This window comes from Aphidius gifuensis, linkage group LG5 (assembly GCF_014905175.1).
Source record: "Aphidius gifuensis isolate YNYX2018 linkage group LG5, ASM1490517v1, whole genome shotgun sequence".
In the NCBI taxonomy this organism is placed as follows: domain Eukaryota; kingdom Metazoa; phylum Arthropoda; class Insecta; order Hymenoptera; family Braconidae; genus Aphidius; species Aphidius gifuensis.
In genome coordinates this window covers 9027362-9049661 of record NC_057792.1, presented here as the reverse complement: position 1 = coordinate 9049661, position 22300 = coordinate 9027362, and the positions used below count along the sequence as shown (strand labels likewise).

The 22300-nt window shown below is 29.8% G+C and overlaps 1 protein-coding gene across 2 annotated transcripts in view; it reads left to right on the top strand.

Moving 5' to 3' along the window:
- Positions 1-22300, top strand: part of LOC122857525 (heparan sulfate glucosamine 3-O-sulfotransferase 5) — a 41444-nt gene that overhangs the window by 3407 nt on the left and 15737 nt on the right. Inside the window, exons 2-4 of one of the 2 annotated variants that reach the window (XM_044159731.1) lie at positions 17102-17197; positions 18942-19105; positions 20601-21128. In XM_044159731.1, coding sequence (XP_044015666.1) covers positions 20634-21128 — 495 coding nt within the window. In that variant the 5' untranslated portion in view covers positions 17102-17197; positions 18942-19105; positions 20601-20633. Of the gene's footprint in view, positions 1-17101; positions 17202-18941; positions 19106-20600; positions 21129-22300 lie in introns of both variants that reach the window. The other variant, XM_044159732.1, reaches the window with a different exon arrangement.

The following is a 22300-nucleotide window of genomic DNA, read 5'->3' as shown; positions in this document are numbered from 1 at the left end:
TTCCATTTATATATGATATTTTCAGCAATGAGGCATTGTCATCACTTGCTTTATGCTGATGATCTTGTCATTTTTATTTCATCAACAAAAAAACTTTTTTTAACCATTCAAAATTAAATGAACATCTGTTATCAATTTATAAATGGACATTATCAAAGCATTTAAGATTAAATTCAGAGAAAACACAAGGCTTAATTGTGGGTAATCATCAATGGTAAAAAAAAATAAACTCAACACTAAAAACTTTAAACCATAGCAACATTGTAATAAACAATGTAAAAATAACATTAAATTCAAAAATTAAATATCTTGGAGTCATAATTGATTGCATTGAACTTGCATTGGAATTATCATGTATCATTTATCTGTTCACAAGTATATGGTACTCTTAGAAGATTATTCAGTAATGGAGACTTATTATCAAAGGATCTTTGGGGGAAATCGGTTGGCTTTTTATTCTGTATTCTGTATCTTTGATTATTCAGGAAGTGCCCTAAGTGATATAACGTATCAACAAAATCAACGTTTACAAAGAGTTTTCCATGCTTCAGTTCACTTCATCAGATATCAAATCCGTCAAGTTTGACTAGATTCTCACTCGAGACACTTTGTAACACGTTGATTATACCTTTTATTTTACAATTAATAATGAAAACTAGTGTACATTACTTTTTATAGTACGAGAATTACTTGGCGCGCTTCGCGGGCCTGTTTCTTTAATAACAATGAAAAAACAGTATAATTATCAATAATTATCACAATCACACTCTTTCTTGTTGTCATTTTTTAAACAATTTTGTAAAAGTAGTAATTCACATTTATGTTTCAATTATTGTTTATTGTTATTTAATAGTAATTTTAAAAAAATATCAACACTGCACGAATAGAAGACAATTGAGGGTCCGGATGCAATAACTCGCCGAGCGCTCGAAGCCTGGAAAATGCGACGTTGCTTATATCGAAAAACATTAAAAATTAAAATTGGTCTAAAAAAAAAAAAAAAAATACTGACTTATAAAAAAAGAATTTTCTAACATTTTCTTTCAAATAAGTTTTTTTTTTAAATTATTATTTAATATAAATAAAAAATAAAAATGAAAAAAATTACGATCAGAAAATATATAATTTTTTTAAACATAACTCATCATAACTCATTGAATAATTGATCAAATCATTTGAAATTTATTTTGTAAACTTATTATTATATTGAGATACTTGCAGTATTTTCAAATTTTTTTTAAATTCATTTATTTATTTTTATTTAATTATTGTTTAATGTAGGTGGTAAATTATATCTATTGAATTTAAAAAGGAAAAACAGTCGAAAAATTTTTGCGACTGCTAAATTTTTAAGCGGCAATTTTGTTCATTAGTACTTCAAGAAGTTTTTCGTAAATTTTTAGATTTTTTTATAAACAATTGATTGAGATATTAATTTTACAATAAAGTGCGCGCCGCTACGCTTGAGAAATGTATAGATATACAGCTCATCAGCGCTCTGTCATATAATATACATATTTCACGAGTCTATATATATCTACAATTAAAGTCAATATATTATTTATTATTTTTTTTTTTAATTAACTATTTATTACACACTCGAAAATAAAGGATACTTACTATATTTATATATATATATTTAATATATATACACATTTATATTAATTGATGAAAAACAAGACGAATATTGTTGATTTAAATTTATTTAAAAAACGATTTTATATTCAATTAATATTTTTAAAATAATAATTTTCAATTTTTATAGAGTATAAATTATGTACATTTATGATCATTGAATAATATTAGAGTTAACATATGCATAGAATAATTATTAACAATAATAATAGATTTGTTATTTTTTTTTTTTCAGATCTTTTTTTTTTTTTTTTTCTACAATTTTTTCAGGTTGTTTAGGTGGTTTAATTTGTATTTTAGAAAAATAATTTTCAAAGAATTCCATACTTGCTGGTGACAAATACCTCATTAAACTTTTCACGTCTTTTAATTTCTCCTTTGTAATTCCAACTGGTTTTGCAAGTGGTAAATTCAATAAATTTTTAAAAGTTGTTTCAGAGTTATAAATATTATATACATTTGGTTTTTCGTCTTTATCGTATGTGTTGTAAACTTCAACACTTCCATTAGGAAAATATTTAATTTTATTTGCTTCTCTTATATGAATAATTGACTTTGGCACTTTTAGTTTTTCAGGTATAATTAATTCAAAATCTCTTACAATAATATCTTGTTCTTTAATAATTATAAATGGTGGATTTCTTGAATCTTTAATGATATTTATATAGTCTTGTTCTGTTTCTATTTTTTCCATTTTCTTTTTTTTTGTCCATACATACCAAAGTTCCGGTCACACGAACAGTATGAATGACCACGAACTGGATACAAGTGGGTGATTTGAATTTCTAATTTTCGTGACAACAATGAAAGAAATGCCATTACCAGATAATTTTCATTTTGACCACCACAGCCATCTGACAATAAATATATTTTATTATAACAGTTTAATTTAAATTCTCTACTTATCGCGTCAATAAGAAAATTACAAATAGTACTTGCTCCTTTTTTAAAATTACCTTCAAGAAACGTATACATATAACTATTTTTATCATCACCAAAAACATTTATATTGAGAATATGGAGCCAAAGTAATCTTTTATAAAATTGTTCAGTAACTGGAATTTTTGGTAGGGGCAAATTTTGTCCGAAGTCAAATTCGAGGCACAGTGCATTTTTATCATTAATCATATTATCTTTTAATTCTTTGTGAAGTTTAATATTATTTTTATGATTAATAAATTCATCGTTTAATTCCATATTATTTCGATTTTCATAACAAAAATTACACACATCAGTACGAGGTTTAATAAAAGTAAAATTCAAATAATGATTAAAAAATTTAGAATAGGTTGATTCTGTAAGAGGAGGAGTTTTGTCACCACTTACAGATGTGTAATAATCAATAAATAAATTATATAATGATGTTAAAGTTAAATCAGGATGGTCAAAAGTTAATAGCTGACACTTTTCTAAACTATAATGAGATGCTGAGTGTGGTAACGACCCAGGTAGAAATCTAATTTTTTATTCATCAGTCAATAATAGTGTTGATTTTTGAGGCCTCGCCCGTTCGACGCTTCGCAAATTCGAGCTCAAACGATGTTGGATAGTGACGCTATTCGATGTCGGATCGACGTCGTTTCGGACTTGTTCATAAAATAATCGCTTGCATTGAATTTTGATAGATGGCAGTAGAGTCAAGTTCTATATATAGGTAAAGAAGGCAATTTTTTTTATTAGCAATATCATTAAAAGCAATAAATTAAAAAAAAAATGCCTCATACGCAGGGATGGGCATCTGTGAGTTTTTGAGTTGCTTACAATTATCCATGAATGAAACGTTTGAAACAGGATAAAACGGATAAAACCCACGTGATCTCTCAGTAGCTCAAATTTTTCAGTTGTCACATGTTAATTTCTACAGAATTCAGGGGGGTAGCACTACGTGTATTTTTTTCTGGGCTTATTTTTTTCCTAACTGAAGATTTTTCCCATGTGCAGAGACCGATTTTTGCGTTTGGGTGAAAGGAGGGGAGAATGTGGATAATATGATAATAATATCTTCAATATCGACCCGAACTATGCTACCGACTGATTTATATTATAATTTAAAATGTGATTAATATTTTTTATTTTTATTTATTTATTTAATATCGTATGATAAATAGAAAGCTATGGGAAAAATATCTATGGAAAAGATGTAGCCACATGTTAATTGATAGAAAATTAATTTTGCCAAAAGAATTCACATGTAGGCATCCTCTTTTCCTTAGCTGATACTTTTTCCATAGCTTTTTATTAATTTAAAAAAAAAAATGGTCATAGGGAAAAAGGTAGCTAAGAAAAGGATGTTGTTACATGTTAATTTATACGAAATTAATTTTGCCAAAGAAATTAACATGTAGGCGACCTCTTTTCCTTAGCTAATATTTTTCCCATTGCTTTTTATTAATTTAAAAAAATAAATGGTCATAGGAAAAATGGTAGCTAAGGAAAGGATGTTGTCACATGTTAATTTATACGAAATATATTTTGCCGAAGAAATTAACATGTTAAGTAATTTTTCTAGTTGTTATCTTTTTCCTCTAGCTACTGCTTTTTGACATTTGTATTTTAAAAATAATTGACACGTATTTTTATTTATAAAATAAAATAAAAATGTCCAAGGAAAAGCAGTAGCTAAGGAAAAAGATGTAGCTAATTAATCGATGTGACTAAGGAATAAATGTTGCCAAAAAATTATGTTTTCATGAAATATCCCTTATTTACATTTGATTTATTAAGAGCTCTTTTTAGCTACTGCTTTTTCTTGGACATTTGTATTTTTAAAAAATAAATTGACACGTATTTTATTTATAAAATAAATGAAAAATGTCCAAGGGAAAGCAGTAGCTAAGGAAAAGATGTAGCTAAGGAATTAATGTGACTAAGGAATTAATGTTGCCAAAAAATTATGTTTCAAGGAAATATTTCCTTAGTCACATCAATTCCTTAGCTACATCTTTTCCTTAGATATTGCTTGTCCTTAGTCATTTCTTTATTTAACAAATGAAATACATGTAATTTATCCTGTTTTAAACGTTTCATTTCTGGATAATTGTAAACAACTCAAAAACTCACAGTATGCCCATCCCTGCTCAAATTAATGATACGTAAATAAATCTGATGAAAATCACTCACTCTGCCATCTACTGAGCCCTACCATAAATATGTGAATATTATCACCGTATGACGCGCCACAGTCGGATCGACATTGGTTCGACGTCGAAAAACGTCACCTTTCGATGTCGTTTCGAGCTCGAATTTCGACGTCGAATGGACACTGCGTGTCGAAAATCGACACTAAATTCTACCGGGGGATAAGCAATGTTGTTCTATTAATTTTTTCATTTCATCAGTCAATTTAATAATGTGTTGTGAATGAGAGCCTCGTTTGTCTACTAATGATTCATTTTTAATTAATTTTTTGAATAGTACAAATCGTCCTTCGTTTATTTATAGGCTACTCTGTATAATAATGACTGACAAACTTCAGTGCGAGAAAAAATACAATGGAAATAATAATTCCATAATATGACTTTCAACTTTTCAATATTGTCATCAGCTGGAGGATTTTTTAAAACCATCAGTCCACTAAGGATGATTTTTTGTGATTTATAATCACTAGTTGATCCAAAATTTATTAAAAAAATATTATTTGATGAAATATCAATTTTTGGTAACATCTTTGGGGCAACAAGACTCAACCTCTTTTGATCTTTTTTTGCTAAGACGATTTCATGGGAAGTATCTAAATATTTTTTCCCCTATAATTATTAAATAAAATAAATAAATCACTGGAAATTTTGATATAGAAATATATAGAGTAGATTGAAATTTTCTTAAATCTTCGAGACGAATTTAATATATAATTTCTAATTGTTTGTATTATTTATAAAAGCTGCTTACTCCTCATTCTTAGATTTTTATGTTTCGCCATTGAGTCTCATCTCTAATTCTTTCCGAGTTGAAATTTTACTAACATTGACATTATACTAATAAATAATTTAATAACGTAACGAATTTTATGTTGTAGTTATTGTCATTAATCTTAATTTATTTTCACAAAAAGAACTTGAAAACGAGCGCTATCAAATCAGCATTTACTACCATACTAAAGATTTGACAATAACAAATATTAAAATATATATAAAAAACAAAACAGAGTCGACAATAAAAAAAAAAATAACAATACTGAAAACAACAAAATTCTGATTTTAGCAGGAAATTTTCATCTGTATATTGTGTTTAATTCTTATATATATAATTCTTTTTGGAAATTTAAATACAACTAAAAAGAAAATAGATTAAATATAAATGTATTATATTTTATACTCTATAAAAATTGAAAATTATTATTTTGAAAATATTAATTGAATATATAAAATCGTTTTTAAATAAATTTAAATCAACAATATTGTCTTGTTTTTCATCAATTAATATAAATGTGTATATATATTAAATATATATATATAAATATAGTATATCCTTTATTTTCGAGTGTGTAATAAATAAATATTTAAAAAAAATAATAAATAATATATTGACTTTAATTGTAAATATATAGAGACTCGTGAAATATATATATTATATGACAGAGCTGATGAGCTGTATATCTATACATTTCTCACATGTATGGCGCACTTTATTGTAAAATTAATATCTCAATCAATTGTTTATAAAAAAAAATCTAAAATTTACGAAAAACTTTCTTTTGAAGTACTAATGAACAAAATTGCCGCTTAAAAATTTAGCAGTCGCAAAAATTTTTCTAATGTTTTTCCTTTTTAAATTCAATAGATATAATTTACCACCTACATTAAAAACAATAATTAAATAAAAATAAATAAATGAATTTAAAAAATTTGAAAAATACTGCAAGTATCTCAATATAATAATAAGTTTACAAAATAAATTTCAAAATGATTTGATCAATTATTCAATGAGTTATGATGAGTTATGTTTAAAAAATTATATATTTTCTGATCGTAATTTTTTCTCTATTTTTTTTATTTATATTAATAATAATTTAAAAAACTATTGCCAAAAATGTTAGAAAATTCCTTTTTTATAAGTCAGTATTTTTTTTTTAGACCAATTTTAATTTTTTAATGTTTTCTCGATATAAGCAACGTCGCATTTTCCAGGCTTCTGAGCGCTGGCGAGTTATTGCATCCGGACCCTCAATTGTCTTCTTATTCGCAGTGTTGATATTTTTAAAAATTACTATTGTAAATAACAATAAACAATAATTGAAACATAAATGTGAATTTACTACTTTTACAAAATTATTGTTTAAAAAATGACAACAAGAAAGAGATGATTGTGATAATTATTGATAATTATACTGTTTTTTCATTGTTATTAAAGAAAACAGGCTCCGCGAAGCGCCAAGTAATTCTCGTACTATGAAAAGTAATGTACACTCAGTTTTCATTATTAATTGTAAAATAAAAGGTATAATCAACGTGTTACAAAGTGTCTCGAGTGAGAATCTAGTCAAACTTGACGGACGGATATCTGATGAAGTGAACTGAAGCATGGAAACCTTTTGTAAACGTTGATTTTGTTGATACGTTATATCACTTAGGCACTTCCTGAATAATTAAAGATACAGAATACAGGAATAAAAGCCAACCGATTTCCTAAAGATCCTTTTGATAATAAGTCTCCATTACTGAATAATCTTCTGAGAGTACCCATATACTTGTGAACAGATAAATGATACATGATAATTTCCAACGCAAGTTCAATGCAATCAATTATGACTCCAAGATATTTAATTTTTGAATTTATGTTATTGTTACATTGTTTATTACAATGTTGCTATGGTTTAAAGTTTTAGTGTTGAGTTTATTTTTTACCATTGATGATTACTCAATACCTGCTTCCTTGTGTTTTCTCTGAATTTAATCTTAAATGCTTTTGATAATGTCCATTTATAAATTGATAACAGATGTTCATTTAATTTTTAATGGTTAAAAAAAGTTTTTCTGTTGATGAAATAAAAATGACAAGATCATCAGCATAAAGCAAGTGATGACAATGCCTCATTGCTGAAAATATCATATATAAATGGAATATAATAGGAGGCCCAAGACACTACCCTGCAGAACGTCATTTTGGATTGTTAGTAGTGATGACATTTATTTAATTTAAAATAAAAATGACTGATCCAAAGTCAGGAAAGATCCTAAGATTAACAGGAATTGAAAATTGGGGTTTATGGAAATTTCAAGTGAGAATCACGTTAATGTCTATTGAAGCACTAGGTATAGTTGAAGGAATTTAATCCAAATTAAATCCCAATTTATCCAAAACCTGAAATGCCACAACCAGAAGATGGTACTAATCTAACCCAAGAAGAGTTGACAAGATTTGAAAATTCAAGAAAACAGTGGGAAAAACAAGAATCAAAGGCTCAAAGAATAATAATTACAAGTTTGAGTGAGAAGGTCACAAAGGTATGTGGGATAAGCTACATGATGTATATGAAATTAAAACAGAAACAAGTACATTTATGTTACAACAAGACTGGTACACGTTAGTTAAATTAAGTGAAGATACCATATCAATGCATATTTCAAAGATTCAAGATCTAGCATGCAGACTAAAAACATTGGGAGAATCTGTGCCTGAAAGTATGATAATTATGAAAATTCTATTAACATTACCACCAAATCTTACTCATTTTTGCACGGCCTGGGAGACGACAGCTGCACCAGAGAGAACACCGGTAAATTTAGTCACCACCCTTGTGAAAATAATATTGCGGATTATGTCATAATATGCCATAATATGACATAATCTGATATCTTCTGTCATTATTACTTTTCAGAATTTGTCGGAAAACGCCGGAATTTCTAAGGTTATTTGGACTTTGACATAATTTACCAACTTTTTATGGCATTCTATAATATGGCATTCTATAATTGCCATACCCTAGCGAAAATGCCGATAGTAGGATTGTGCACTGATCTCATACAAAAACGACACAAAACCGACACACGACTATAAGAATTTCTAAGTCACAAAAATAAATAGTAAGAAGTGTTTAAAAAATAAAATATTATGTCTAAAAATTTCTAAATAATATTCTTATAATTTAAGACACATTAGAATTTTTTTAAAATAATTTTTTTATTGAAAAAACTTAATTCTGTTTATGTATTATTTTATAAGTTAGCTGTCAGAATCATCTGTACACGACTGTGAGATTTTACAATTCTCACACAATTCCGACACACGACTGTGAGAATTGTAAATCCGACACAATTCCGACACAAATCCGACAGACGACAGTATTTTTATTGTGTATTTAATATAAAAAAAGAGCATTTTATCAATAAAAATTTTTGTTTAATATTAAGGTTATAATATTTTAATAATTTTAGGCATATTAGATTTTTTTTTCTGAATAAATTTTTACAAAACAAATAAATGTAATAGTCTGTGAGAATTTGCAATTTCACAATACCCCGACATTAATTCCTGACACATGACTATAAGATGTCATTAAAATAAATAGTAAGAAGTATTCGTGTCATAAAATATTATAAGCCTAAAATTCTAAATAATATTTATAATTTAATATTTTAGTTCTTAATAATTTTATTGAAAATTCAATTCTGCTTATGTATTTTGTGAGTTAGTTAGCTGTCAGAATCATCTGTACACGACTGTGATTTATATTTTTCACATTAGCCTGACATACATGATTGTATATGTGTAATCTGACACATTATTCCGACACAAATCCGACAGACGTACGACAGTATATTTTTATTTTGTATTTAATATAAAAAAAGAGCATTTTATTAATAAAAATTTTTGTTTAATATCAAAGTTATAATATTTTAATAATTTTAGGGATATTAGATTTTTTTTTTGAATAAATTTTGACAAACTAAATAATTGGAAACATGGGAAACCAAATACATGGTTTCATTACAAATTACATTCGAGTTACAAAAATACCAAATACGTGGGAAACTGATTAAATGTATTAGTTTTGAAAAAAAAACCAAAAAATGATAATTTTCTAATAAAATAATTTTAAAAAAATCTAATATGCCTATATTTATTAAAAGATTATAATTTTATTATTAAACAAAAATTTTTGCAAATCGCAAATTTTCACAGACGATTCCAATTATTTTTTTTATCAAAATTTATTTAGAAAAAAAAAATCTAATATGCCTAAAATTATTAAAATATTATTACTTTGATATTAAACAAAAATTTTTATTAATAAAATGCTCTTTTTTTATATTAAATACAAAATAAAAATATACTGTCGTACGTCTGTCGGATTTGTGTCGGAATTGTGTCGGATTTACAATTCTCACAGTCGTGTGTCGGAATTGTGTCGGAATTGTGTGAGAATTGTAAAATCTCACAGTCGTGTACAGATGATTCTCACAGCTAACCTCGCTTATAATACATAAACAGAATTAAGTTTTTCAATAAAAAAATTATTTAAAAAAAATTCTAATTTGTCTTAAATTATAAGAATATTATTTAGAAATTGTTAGACATAATATTTTATTTTTTAAACACTTCTTACTATTTATTTTTGTGACTTAGAAATTCTTATAGTCGTGTGTCGGTTTTGTGTCGTTTTTGTATGAGATCAGTGCACAATCCAACTATCGGCATTTTCGCTAGGGAAAATTTTCCAAAAAAAACTCGACAAAAAAAATCACGACAAAAAAAATTCCGACAAAAAAAATCACGATAAAAAAAATCACGATAAAAAAAATCACGACAAAAAAAATCATGACAAAAAAAATAAGAAAAATAAAAATCACGTCATAATAAATTTTTTTTTTTTTAAATAATAAATTTAATATTTCATATAAATTATTTTTTTTATATATATAGCCGTTAGATTTTTCACTCAGCTGGTAGATAATTAACTTAGCCTTAATAATAGCCAAACAATCAATATCTACATCATTTTACTCAACTAGATTTTTCACTAAGCTAGATTTTTCACGTAGCTAAATTTCTACTTAGCTGTAATTGTAGCCAAACAATCAATATCTACATTATTTTACTTGGCTAGATTTCTTACCTAGCTAGATTTTTTACTTAGCTGTAATTGTAGCTAAACAATCACTATCTACTTTATTTCACCAGCCAAATCATTGACTTAGTTGCTAGATTTGTTTTGTCTAAATTTTTTTTTTCTAAATTTTTGTTGTCGCGATTTTTTTTATCGTGATTTTTTTTGTCGTGATATTTTTTGTCGAAATTTGTTTTGTCGTGATTTTTTTTGTCGAGTTTTTTTTTGAAAATTTTTTTTGTCGTGGAATCGCACCAACAAAGTCTGTAAGATAAACAGAAGTCTATATGGTTTTAAACAAGCTCCAAGGTGTTGGAATAAGAAATTTGTAAATTCCTTACACAAATTCAATCTACATCCAAGCAAGGCTGATCCTTGTGTTTTTAAATCACCTGGAGATTTAAATAAATGTCTGATTTCAGCCATATATGTAGATGATGGAATCATTTTATCAAAAGATAACTCTGAAATAAATAAACTGCTTCAACATCTTCAAAAAGAATTGGAAATAAAAATATCAAATATGGATATGTTCTTAGGTATTCAATTAAAACATGAACCTGATGGATCAATAATAGCCATCAAAAATTATATATACAAAAAAGTTTTAAAAAGATTTAACATGGAATCAGCAAATACTGTAAGCATTCCATCAGATAATCACCAAGATCTAAATATACTGACAACAACAACAACAACAACAACAACAACAACAACAACAACAACTGATGAAGCAAAGAATATTCCATACAGAGAAGCTGTTGGAAGTCTACTATTTCTTTCATTGATGACACGTCCTTATATCATATTTTCTGTTAATAATGTAAGCAAATTTTGCTCAAATCCTCAAAAAATACATTGGAATGGCAAATAATAATCTTGAATTGGTCGGATATGCTGATGCTGATTTTGCTGGTGACACAAAAACAAGAAAATCAACATCAGGATGTATAATTAAACTTGGTTACTCACCAATTGCTTGGTCATCCAAGAAACAAAAGACAGTCAGTTTATCAACAGCAGAAGTCGAGTTTGTAGCAGCATGTCAAACAACAAGTTTAATATGGAGCAACTGTCTTCTTTAAGAACCATTGGAAACTAAAATAGAAATACCTAAACTATACATTGATAATCAGAGTGCTATATCATGGATTAAAAATGGACAATTTGAAAGCAAATTAAAACATATTGATATAAAATACAAATTTATTTTTGACAAATTCAATGACCTTGAAATTAATCCACAGTATGTCAACACAGATTTACAACAAGCAGATATATTCACTAAATCACTAGCAAGACCACGTTTTGAAAAATTAAAATCATCAATTGGATTAGTCAAACTAAATTGATAATTATTTTAAAAAATCACTGGTTAATCATTATTATTAAAAACAAAAATTTAAGGGGGAGTATTGAAGTAAATAAATTATTGTTTACATAATAATAATAATTATTATTATAATATCTATGCATTTGTTTAACAAACTATTCTTTTGTTAAACAGTCTGTTACCATGAAAATTATTATCCTTGACAACCTGCTTGTATTTATCCCTGTTAAATTGTTTTACCCTTTCATTACTAAATACAACTGTCATTTTTATATAAAGAGAAAATACTGTATACAATTATTAAGTATTTTTAGATAAAAAGATAAATTAATTTAGAATGATATGAGTGGTTTATTCGTCGTGGCGTACAAAGGTTTAGTCAATCTCAAGCAACACAAATGACAATATTAAAACTCTTTGATTATTATTATAAATTTTACCATTCCTGTCGATAGTTAACATATATAGCTAACATAATAGTTAACACACACGTATATGTTCACGGATTGAAAAAAATATAAGTTTTAAACACACACGGATAGATTTTTTCATTTTTTCAAGTGAAACTTTTTTCCAGCGGGTAACAAAACAAATTGTGTGCTCGCTGGCGTCACGTTAATCGTCCCAAGCAAATGTCTAACGCAAACGTCCCATGACATCAGGCGTTGTATCAATAACAATTTGTGCATTGTAATAAAATCATTCTTAATGTTCTCAATAATAAAATTTAGTTAGTATTAACACGTTAGTATTTAGTCCCATTTTTTTAATAACCTGAATAAGATTTCAAAATTATTGTTATATCTTATTATTTTAATCAAACAAATTTAAAAGAATCATTTAAAAAATCTACAACGGAATGTTATAATTAAGTTTAGAATGGAAATATTATCTGGGGCTCACCAGTCCTCATTTTTTTTAAACAAATGATAACATTGGATAACAATAACTCTTAGATCGTAAGAATAATTCCGCGTGAAGCTTATAATTGATATATTATTAATAATAAGTCATGACTCAATTGGATTTGGTGCTGCTAGATCGATACGGCAAATCACCACAGTTCAACTACATCGTTGGATTTGGTGTAGAGTATAAAAATCGAAATAGTGAGCTGAAAAAGTAAAGGGGACACGAGAAACGATTAGAACGAGTTCGGATATATTTTTTTCAACGGACAAAAGTTCGGATCTTCAACTCGGGATTTGCAGTTCCATTCCATCATAAAACGAAATCCGGTTTACCTTAGCGTTACTGAATCCAGTTTGGATCAGGAAACAGTAAAAAAAAATCGGATCCGGCTTATCTTAGCCAAACCTGACCAAATCCGGTGGTTAACTTTGAAAAAAAATCGAACCCCGATTAAAGTCCGACATTCTAGATACAATTCGGATCAGAACAGAGTAAGAAAAACCGGGTCCGGTCAACCTTAGCCAAACCTGATCCAATTCGGATATGAAAAGACTCAAGAAATCCGGATCCAGCTTACCTTAACCATACCAGATCCGATTCAAATCAGAATCCAGCTGTCCGGATCCAATCCCCACTCGGTATCGTCTTAGGAACGTACATGGTAACACTGACCCTCGCATCGACCTTGTAATATACGTGTAATAATTAGGGGTCTGGATGCAATAACTCTCTGCACGCTTGAAACTCAAGAAATATATCCTGATTCACCTTGAAATCAGGCTCTTTGATTGGATCTAGATCTGAACCTGAGTTGAATCTTTACTCGGTAGTCGAAAAAATCCCTCACTTTTTTAGTATAAATTCGTTGAGCTGCAACTGTCAGTTAATAAGAATATAAAAGTTTCATGGGTTCTCCTATTATAAAAACGACAAACATCATCGGTCTTCCGGACATTTGATTGGTCGTTGTTTTTTTCTCACTTACTCTCATATGAATTTATTTCTGTTTGCCTTTTTCTATTTATTTCGTTAGCAACAAAAAAATTTAAAAAAAGAGTGAGTGAGACATAGTTTGTTTTTTTGTTGGTAAAGAAATAAATCAAATAAACAAAGAGTCATTTCGGAGAATTAAATGTCAATAAAATAAATCGATTCTTATTTTATAAAAATCAATTGAAAAAATATGTGATTTCTAAAAATGAAAACAAAATCGATTAGTTGTAGGTAGAAGAAAATCAATAGGAAGACACCTCTATTCTGTAATCATTTTAACATAAAATAAATCAGCAATAAGCAGAAGAAAATCTCAAGAAATGCACCTGTCCTTGACTTACAGCTTTTTTTTTTAGTTTAATTTATTACAAGCTAGCCGGAATAGATTTAGAAAAATTAAAAGAGAATTGATCACCTGTGGACAGAGGAAAATCTCAGGAAATACATCTATCCTCGACATACCCGAAAATTGATTACATAATATTATTAATAATTATTTATCTTCATAATTGAAAAGATTATATGAATGATTTGTTCTTTTATTTTTTTGTAAATTAAAAAATAACTAAGTAATCATTAAAACTATATCGTGAGAATCGATTATAACACGTAAATAACAATAAATATAGATTAAAAAATATGGATTCAGACGCGCGTAGCGCCCTAATGTGTCTTGTATATAACATAAAAGAACTATAGTATACAAACAAAACATAAATTTACAATTGATGTCCCTGGAAGCCTCAATTTTAGATGAGCTGTTTATTTTTTTATCATAGCTTTAATAATCCAAAGAAGTGAAATATAAAAAATAAAATTTTGTATAAGTTGAATAATTTGCTGGATAAAAAATTAGGCGCTTTTATTATAATATTATTAACATGTATCGCAAGCGTTATCGTGAAAAAGCGCCTAATTTTTTTATCCAGCAAATTATTCAACTTTATACTTTAAAATTTTGCTATTTTTTTTTATATTTCACTTTTTTTGATTATTAAAGCTATGATAAAAAAATAAACAGCTCATCTAAAATTGAGGCTTCCAGGGACATCAATTGTAAATTTATGTTTTGTTTGTATTTCACTCATTTTGTTTAACTAATAATAATTTATAAAAATTCGTGAGAGAGAATATAAAGAATTATATTCGTACAATTCAGGTGCGTGAACCTGGCCTGCATAAGTCCTAGAAAAATTATCTAGAATACTCATCAGAAGCGTCTTGATTTATACCACTTTGTAATAATTTGTACTAATTTGTACCACTAAGCAAGGAATTAGTATCTTAAAAATAACAAAAAAAAATTATTTACTCAAAAATGTTAATTAACAATTAAATATCTGCTTTAATTATTGAGGTACAAATTCTGCTCTCCCTGGTGGAAATATTACTCCAGCATTATTCCGGCATTTCTCCGTTTTTGGCCTATTTCCGGAGAAATTACTCCAGCATGAGGTTGATGGCGGAGAAATTATTCCGGCAAGAGATTGATGGCGGGGAAATTATTCCAGCAAAAAAAATCGTGGCAGATTAATTTTTCCGACATTAATCTCATGCCGGAGTAATTTCTCCGGAAATGGGCCAAAAACGGAGTAATGCCGAAGAAAGCCGGAGTAATGGCAGAGAAATATTTATTTCAGGGCTTGACGGTACAAGTTAGCTCACGTTTGATCTTTAAAATAAAAAATAAATTATTTTAAAATATTGAATTTTGGAGCCACCATGCAATTGTTAATAAAAATGTTTGATTAACAATTGCATGGCGCCTTTAAAAACTAATATTTTTGAATAATTTTTACTTTATTTTAAAGAGCAGAACGTGGGCTAATTTTGTACCCTCAATAATAATAACGAAGTATTGTGAATTTAAATTTTGGAGTAACATGTTTTTTGATTATTATTATTGAGGTACAAATTAGCTTAACGTCTGCTCTTTAAAACAAAAAAAAATTATTTGAAAATATTGATTTTTAAAGGCACCATGCAATTGATGATTAAAAATTTTCATTAACAATCGCATGGTGCCTCAAAAATATTTTTAAATAATTTATTTTTTATTTTAAAGAGTAGAACGTGAGCTAGAACGGAATGTGTACCTCAATAATTAAAGCAGATATTTAATTGTTAATTAACGTTTTGGAGTAAATAATTTTTTTTTTTTGTTGTTATTTTTGAGGTACAAATTCAGGGCTTTAGTACAAATTATTCTGCGTCTGTAGCAATTTTTTTTCCCCCTGAGTCATCTAGAAAAAAAATCGGTTTTAACCCTTTCTCCACTCTTTAATTTTAAGGTACAAATCAAAACAATTGCGGTTCAAAATGGTACAAATTAAGACGCTTCTGATGAGTATATTCTAGATAATTTTTCTAGGACTTATGCAGGCTAGGTTCACGCACCTGTATAATTCTTCTACATATTTTCATTTAACCGTGAATGATGAAATAATAACGATATTAATTATATATAAGAAATAACAAATCTTCTTGCATATAAATAAATCGAAAATTGAAACATGTATATATATATATACTTATATGTAGCTAAGGGAGAATTAAAAAAAAAAAGGACAAGCACACACACGGACAAGAAAAAAATCGATAACTATTCATACATGCACATATCCGTATGTACGACATGAAACGTCTCGAGAGTGGGGGCAACGAGGACATTTAGCTGAGAAATTTATTTTTTAATAAGTTTTTGTTTTCGGCTTTTACTGATGTTGATATCTTTTTTATTAGTTATTGGAAAAAATCGAAAGTAGGCTTATTAGAAAGAGGGTCATCGATATATATAGTAAAACTATTTTTATTTTTTTTTTTTGGCCAATAGTTAGACTGCAAATTGATAAATTAGAAATTATGACGTCACAGAGCACAAACTTAAAATACTTATACCCGGTAGAGAGTTCGCGTTCGTTCTATATATTTTTTTCGTTCTAAAATTGAGGCAAGACCCTACCGGGTCTCCTGATAACGGGTTGTTAAAAAAACCTTCTTATCTCAATTTCACAAAAAATCAGGACAATTACAGTTTTTTTTTTTTAAATCAGGACCAAATCAAGACACGGTATCAAAAATCAGTACATATGATAAATCGGAATATCCAAAGGCCCTACTTGTTCCAAATAAATTTCCAAACTCTCTTGTATCGAAATTCACTCTTTTTTTTATTGTTTCAGGATCAATAAAAATGTAAAGATAATAACGAGACTACGAATGTCCACCAATGTGAGGCCTTGCCGAGAGTGGTTTCCGGATCCTCCCATCGATGTTTCGTAAGTATGAACTGAATATTTATCTTATTGTGTTAACTATATCACAGAAAATGAATTGACGAATAGAAGGACGTTGGAGTTAACTTTATGAAACTTAGAAAAAATCAGAAGCCTTGTGGTCTAGAGGTCAAGGCGTTTGCCCGGTAAGCAAAAGACCCGGGTTCAATTCTCGGTGGGGGAACTTCTTTATTTTGTCTAAGTTTCTGGTTTTTTTCAACCAAGGGATATAATACTCAACCTTTCTATGTGACGGGTTGCCACGCACTACATCGATAGATCCTTAGTGGCATCACTCAAAATCTAGCATTGCATAAATAAAATTCTGTGTGATTAAATTTTTGTTCTTGGAATTTTTTAGAATTAAAAGAAAAAAAAAGTTTTATTGGAAATAGAAAACTTCTTGTTAAAAGATAAAATATTTCTTGAACCTGGGTCCACTTCGATCGAGACTAAATTGAATTGAAACTAAATTGGTGTCGAAAACAGACAAATTATTCTTGTAATAACGAAAAGACTTCTTGAAGCAAATCGTAAAAAGGTCTCAATCGTAAAAGCATAATTCTTAACAAAAGTCTTTTTTTTATGTTATGAACAGAGCCGGGAAGTTCGTCTGTTATTTCAGCTTGCCGTAAATACCATGGCAACATGGTGAAATATAGTTTAAAAAAAAGACGATCTGAACCTCGTACATGGAAGAAATGGCCTCAAAAAATGGCCTTATTTTTTTTGGCCTCTTAAAACGGCCCTTTAAAATGGCCTTATATTTTTGGCCTCTTAAGAAATGGCCTTATTTTTTTTGGCCTCTTAAAAATGGCCTCAAAAAATGGCCAAAAGAGGCCAAAAACATGAGGCCATTTTTTAAAGCCATTTTTAAAAAGCCAAAAAAAAAAATTAGGCTATTTTTTGAGGCCATTTTTAAGAGGCCAAAAATATAAGGCCATTTTGAAGGGCCATTTTTAAGAGGCCAAAAATAATAAGGCCATTTTTTTCATGTACGAGGTTCAGATCGTCTTTTTTTTAAACTATATTTCACCATGTTGCCATGGTATTTACGGCAAGCTGAAATAACAGACGAACTTCCCGGCTCTGGTTATGAACAATTGTTCTTAATTTTAAAACAAGACGTCTTGAAAAAAACCTAATGTCTTGATTGTGGATGCATAAACGAAAAAATTTTTCTGGAGAATGCAACTGTAATAGGTTCAGTTACAACAGTATGGTTACTGTTGTAATACAACTTGTACCACAACTTTGTATAGTTGTAGTCATCAGAAGTATAGTGGCATTCTCCAGAAATTTTTTTTCCGTATACTTCTTAAAAAAACTTATTTTTTCTTATTTCCTGAAAGATTGTTCGCGATTGTAGGAAAAGATTTCGTGAAAAAAATTGACAACACGTGATCCAAAAAACATGTCTGCTCGGGAGATAATAGATTTAAATTTTTACATTGAAAAAAAATAAGGCGTTTGCATTGAAAAATTTATTAAACATTATTAATAAACAATCGAATAAAGGGATCGTTTGAAATTAACTATCCTTTGGAAGGTCCTCTAGTCTGCATGATTACTCATTTAGGTTACCCAGTACTCATTCTAATTCATTAGACGTGATCTACCGAGTAACATTACGAACCTAAGTTTCCCCCCCCCCCGTTCACGTAAAACGTCAACGAATAAAGACCATAAGCATTAAGTGGAAGAACACACAGTTTAACAGCTGGGCGATTGAAATTTGATGTTGCAGTTTTGAGAGTGACAACTCTTGGAAGTCCATCATTCCCAGGATGAGTTTCAATAGTTCTTGCTAAAAGCCACTTGGTACGTGGCTTCACATCAGTCAACAAACAAAACAATGTCTTAAATTTCAACAAGTGTGAGTGTTCCATTCAGCACGAACATAAAACTGACGTAAGTACTCAGCTAACAAATGTTTCCACAAATTACTTCAGAAAAAACTGCGTCTAAACTATCCATCGCAAAGTATTTCCCTCAGGAGTTTTATTAAGAGATTAAGGGTGCAACTGTTTCACCTTAGAATTTCGATTTCCTTCACCCTGCCAACTTTTTCTGGCTAGATTGACCGTCAGGCCTTCATGCCACTTTCTCACTATGCCTAGTGCAATCCTAGATCTGTTTCAAACCGTACTCGCGTCCCCTGCCTGTATCACGACTGCAAGTTCGCATATCCGTTGTTTGGGAAAACCCTGGTAGTTCAAGACTACCAACCGGGCAACCACCGTTCACGATGACTCTTAGCATCTCTTCTCCTCTTTCTACGCATATCATCCAGTCACAGAGCATATTTTTGATCCACTTTCTAACCTACCTTGTAACCTACTCCATGCATCTCTGCCGTTCTATGAACGACTTCTATCAGGGTCTGGATAGGGCCTGCTCATGAATATGCGCACCTCTAGTTCTTGTCTATCTTTAGCGCCCTCCAGCTTACCCACAAACCTTTAAAGTGCAGCCGACTGGTTGGTAGGTGAATTGTAGACCATGCACAGGTTTCCTAATCTGTGTTTCGATTTTCAAACTTATTTTCAAGACGCTCCAGCGCCGGAGCATGTAAGAAGTAAGACTCATCGGTCGATACGCTCTGGGTTGGTCTTTATCAGCCCCACCTAGTTTGGGTATGAACACTTCCTTCGTCTCGTGCCACTGTCTCGGTATATATCCTACACTCTGAAAGTTTTACTTAGTGGTAAAAGTGTATGGTGCAGTTCTTTTTGGATCTAAATCGGGGACACCTCATCGACCCTCGGGCTCTCGTAGGGTTCAAACCTATTCCCTGCTCATTCAACTTTATTGACCTAACTAACCAATCACGGTATCCCACCTGTCGTGGTTCAGTCCAGGTATCCGCCATGGTGGCAATATAATTAAGCTCTGCTGCGCCCGGCACACTAGCGATTTCTCCATAGCATTTTCTCCAGGAGTCCTGTATAGCCGTCTTTACACATTGCTCAAATTCTATCGGTAGAGCTGTATATCGCTGTCCACCATTATGTCTTCCGATCTTAAGTACCTTGTTCAATCTATTTTTTATCACGTTCGTGGGACAGTTGTTTGAATTCGCTTTGACCATTGCGTCTCTCAAGAATGTCACCGCATCCTTGATTTCACTCGGAGTGTCCTTGTCCCCAATCCCGCCTCTAACGCAGGCCGGTTGACTTCGCATGGTTATAGAAGCACTGCGCGCCTTTCGTTGTCGTCAGTTCGAATTGAATGTATCGATGATCAGATAGTGTTGGCTCATCGGATGTTCGTCACTTCTTATGTAGTCATCGGTCTATTACTGATCTCTTTACACAATTTAATAATTATGAAACATATCATTTCCCATTTTCAGCAAAAAAATACCAATAAAAAAAAACTTTTTAATTAATCCAGTTGTGTACAGTTTGTTTCTAGGTGGGTGGACTGCACTTCTATAATGCCAGCTGAGAACGATACATCAGATTGCATTTTGGTAGTTGGTGTATCCCGTCCGAAAATAGCTGCTGCATTTTTAACGATTGCATTATTATCACTCTTTCTAACATTTCATATACTATATGACAGTGCTGTTTATAGTCTTCATACAACAACAGTTATTGGAACAATGGATGAAACAGTTAATGATAGGGATGAAACTCAACAACAAATCGACCAGTCGCCAGTAATGATATCGAATACAGCACATTTTTCATTAACAAATAGATACTTACCACAAGCAATAATTATTGGTGTTAGGAAATGTGGTACACGTGCACTTTTAGAAATGTTATTCTTACATCCACAAATACAAAAGGCTGCTGGTGAAGTACATTTTTTTGATCGAGATGAAAACTATGAAAAAGGACTTGAATGGTATAGAAGAAAAATGCCATATTCTTCAAAAGGACAACTTACTATTGAAAAAAGTCCAAGTTATTTTGTAACACCAGAGGTAAGAACGTACTGTATTTTTTTTATCACAAAAATGCTAAGCATAGATGTTGCGCGTTCGCCCTCTAGTGGGGGCGAAATTATAAAAATTTTGAAGTAAAAATTTCGAGGCAAAATCTCTCCTCTGGAATAGGCACGATTAGAGTCCCTTAAAAAGAGAGTCAGGTCATTTTGCCATCAATTGCTGATTAGAGCGCGTGACTGGTCTTGCTGCAAATGGTTCCTCTTTGAATTCAAATTAACAATATGGATTAAATATGGGTCATACACGTTATAACTTTAGAATGATAATATTGTTACACTAAAACACAAGGTGCTGACTGGATTCAATCAACTTTATCAGGCCATCATTTTGAGCTACCTCTGTGTGTAAAGACTGGCCTCACTCTCTTCAAGGGACCCTAGGAACAATGCGCCATCTGAGTTGCACTATTCTAGGAATAGATTTTGCATTAAAATTTTTGTCTTGAAATCTTTACAATTTTGTTCCCGATACAGAACAAACACCCAAAAGCCAACCAATCATTATCAAGCATTAGGCACTTACCAAAAATTGACCCAGTAGTTTGGCTAATCAGACGGTTAGCCAGTAGTCTATCGGGAGCAAAATTAGAAGGATTTCACACATGCATAATATACATATGTGTCATGTATAATATACGTGCATATCTTTGCAAATCCATGCAAATATATTGTATATGCATGTGTATTATGTGGATTCAAATTTTATTTATTTTTATTTTTTTTTAAATAATCGGTTCTCTTGTGAAATAAGCCTAAAAATGAGCTTGTGAAATTTTCAGCTAAATTGGTTAACATCTAGAGCGCAATTGGTTTTCGCATTCAATTAACACTTGTTTTTTATTAATTTTTCAATGTAATAGCAGTCTTTTTACTGAATTGAAAAACTGTTTTTAAAATTTTGAACCATCATTTTGATAATTTGACATACTCGAATCCCTGAAAAGGTAGAAATGGTATTTTTTACGAATAACAAAAAAGCAGAAAGTTCTATCTTCTACAAATAATTTCTTTTATTACACTTTTCTGACTCCCCTCACAGAAAATTTATAAGAAGAAGATACAACAACATTCCAGATATAAATTCAACCTCGAATCGACATCGATTGAGGCTAATTTCCGAGCTTTACGCTCAGATCGACGTTGGCGGCG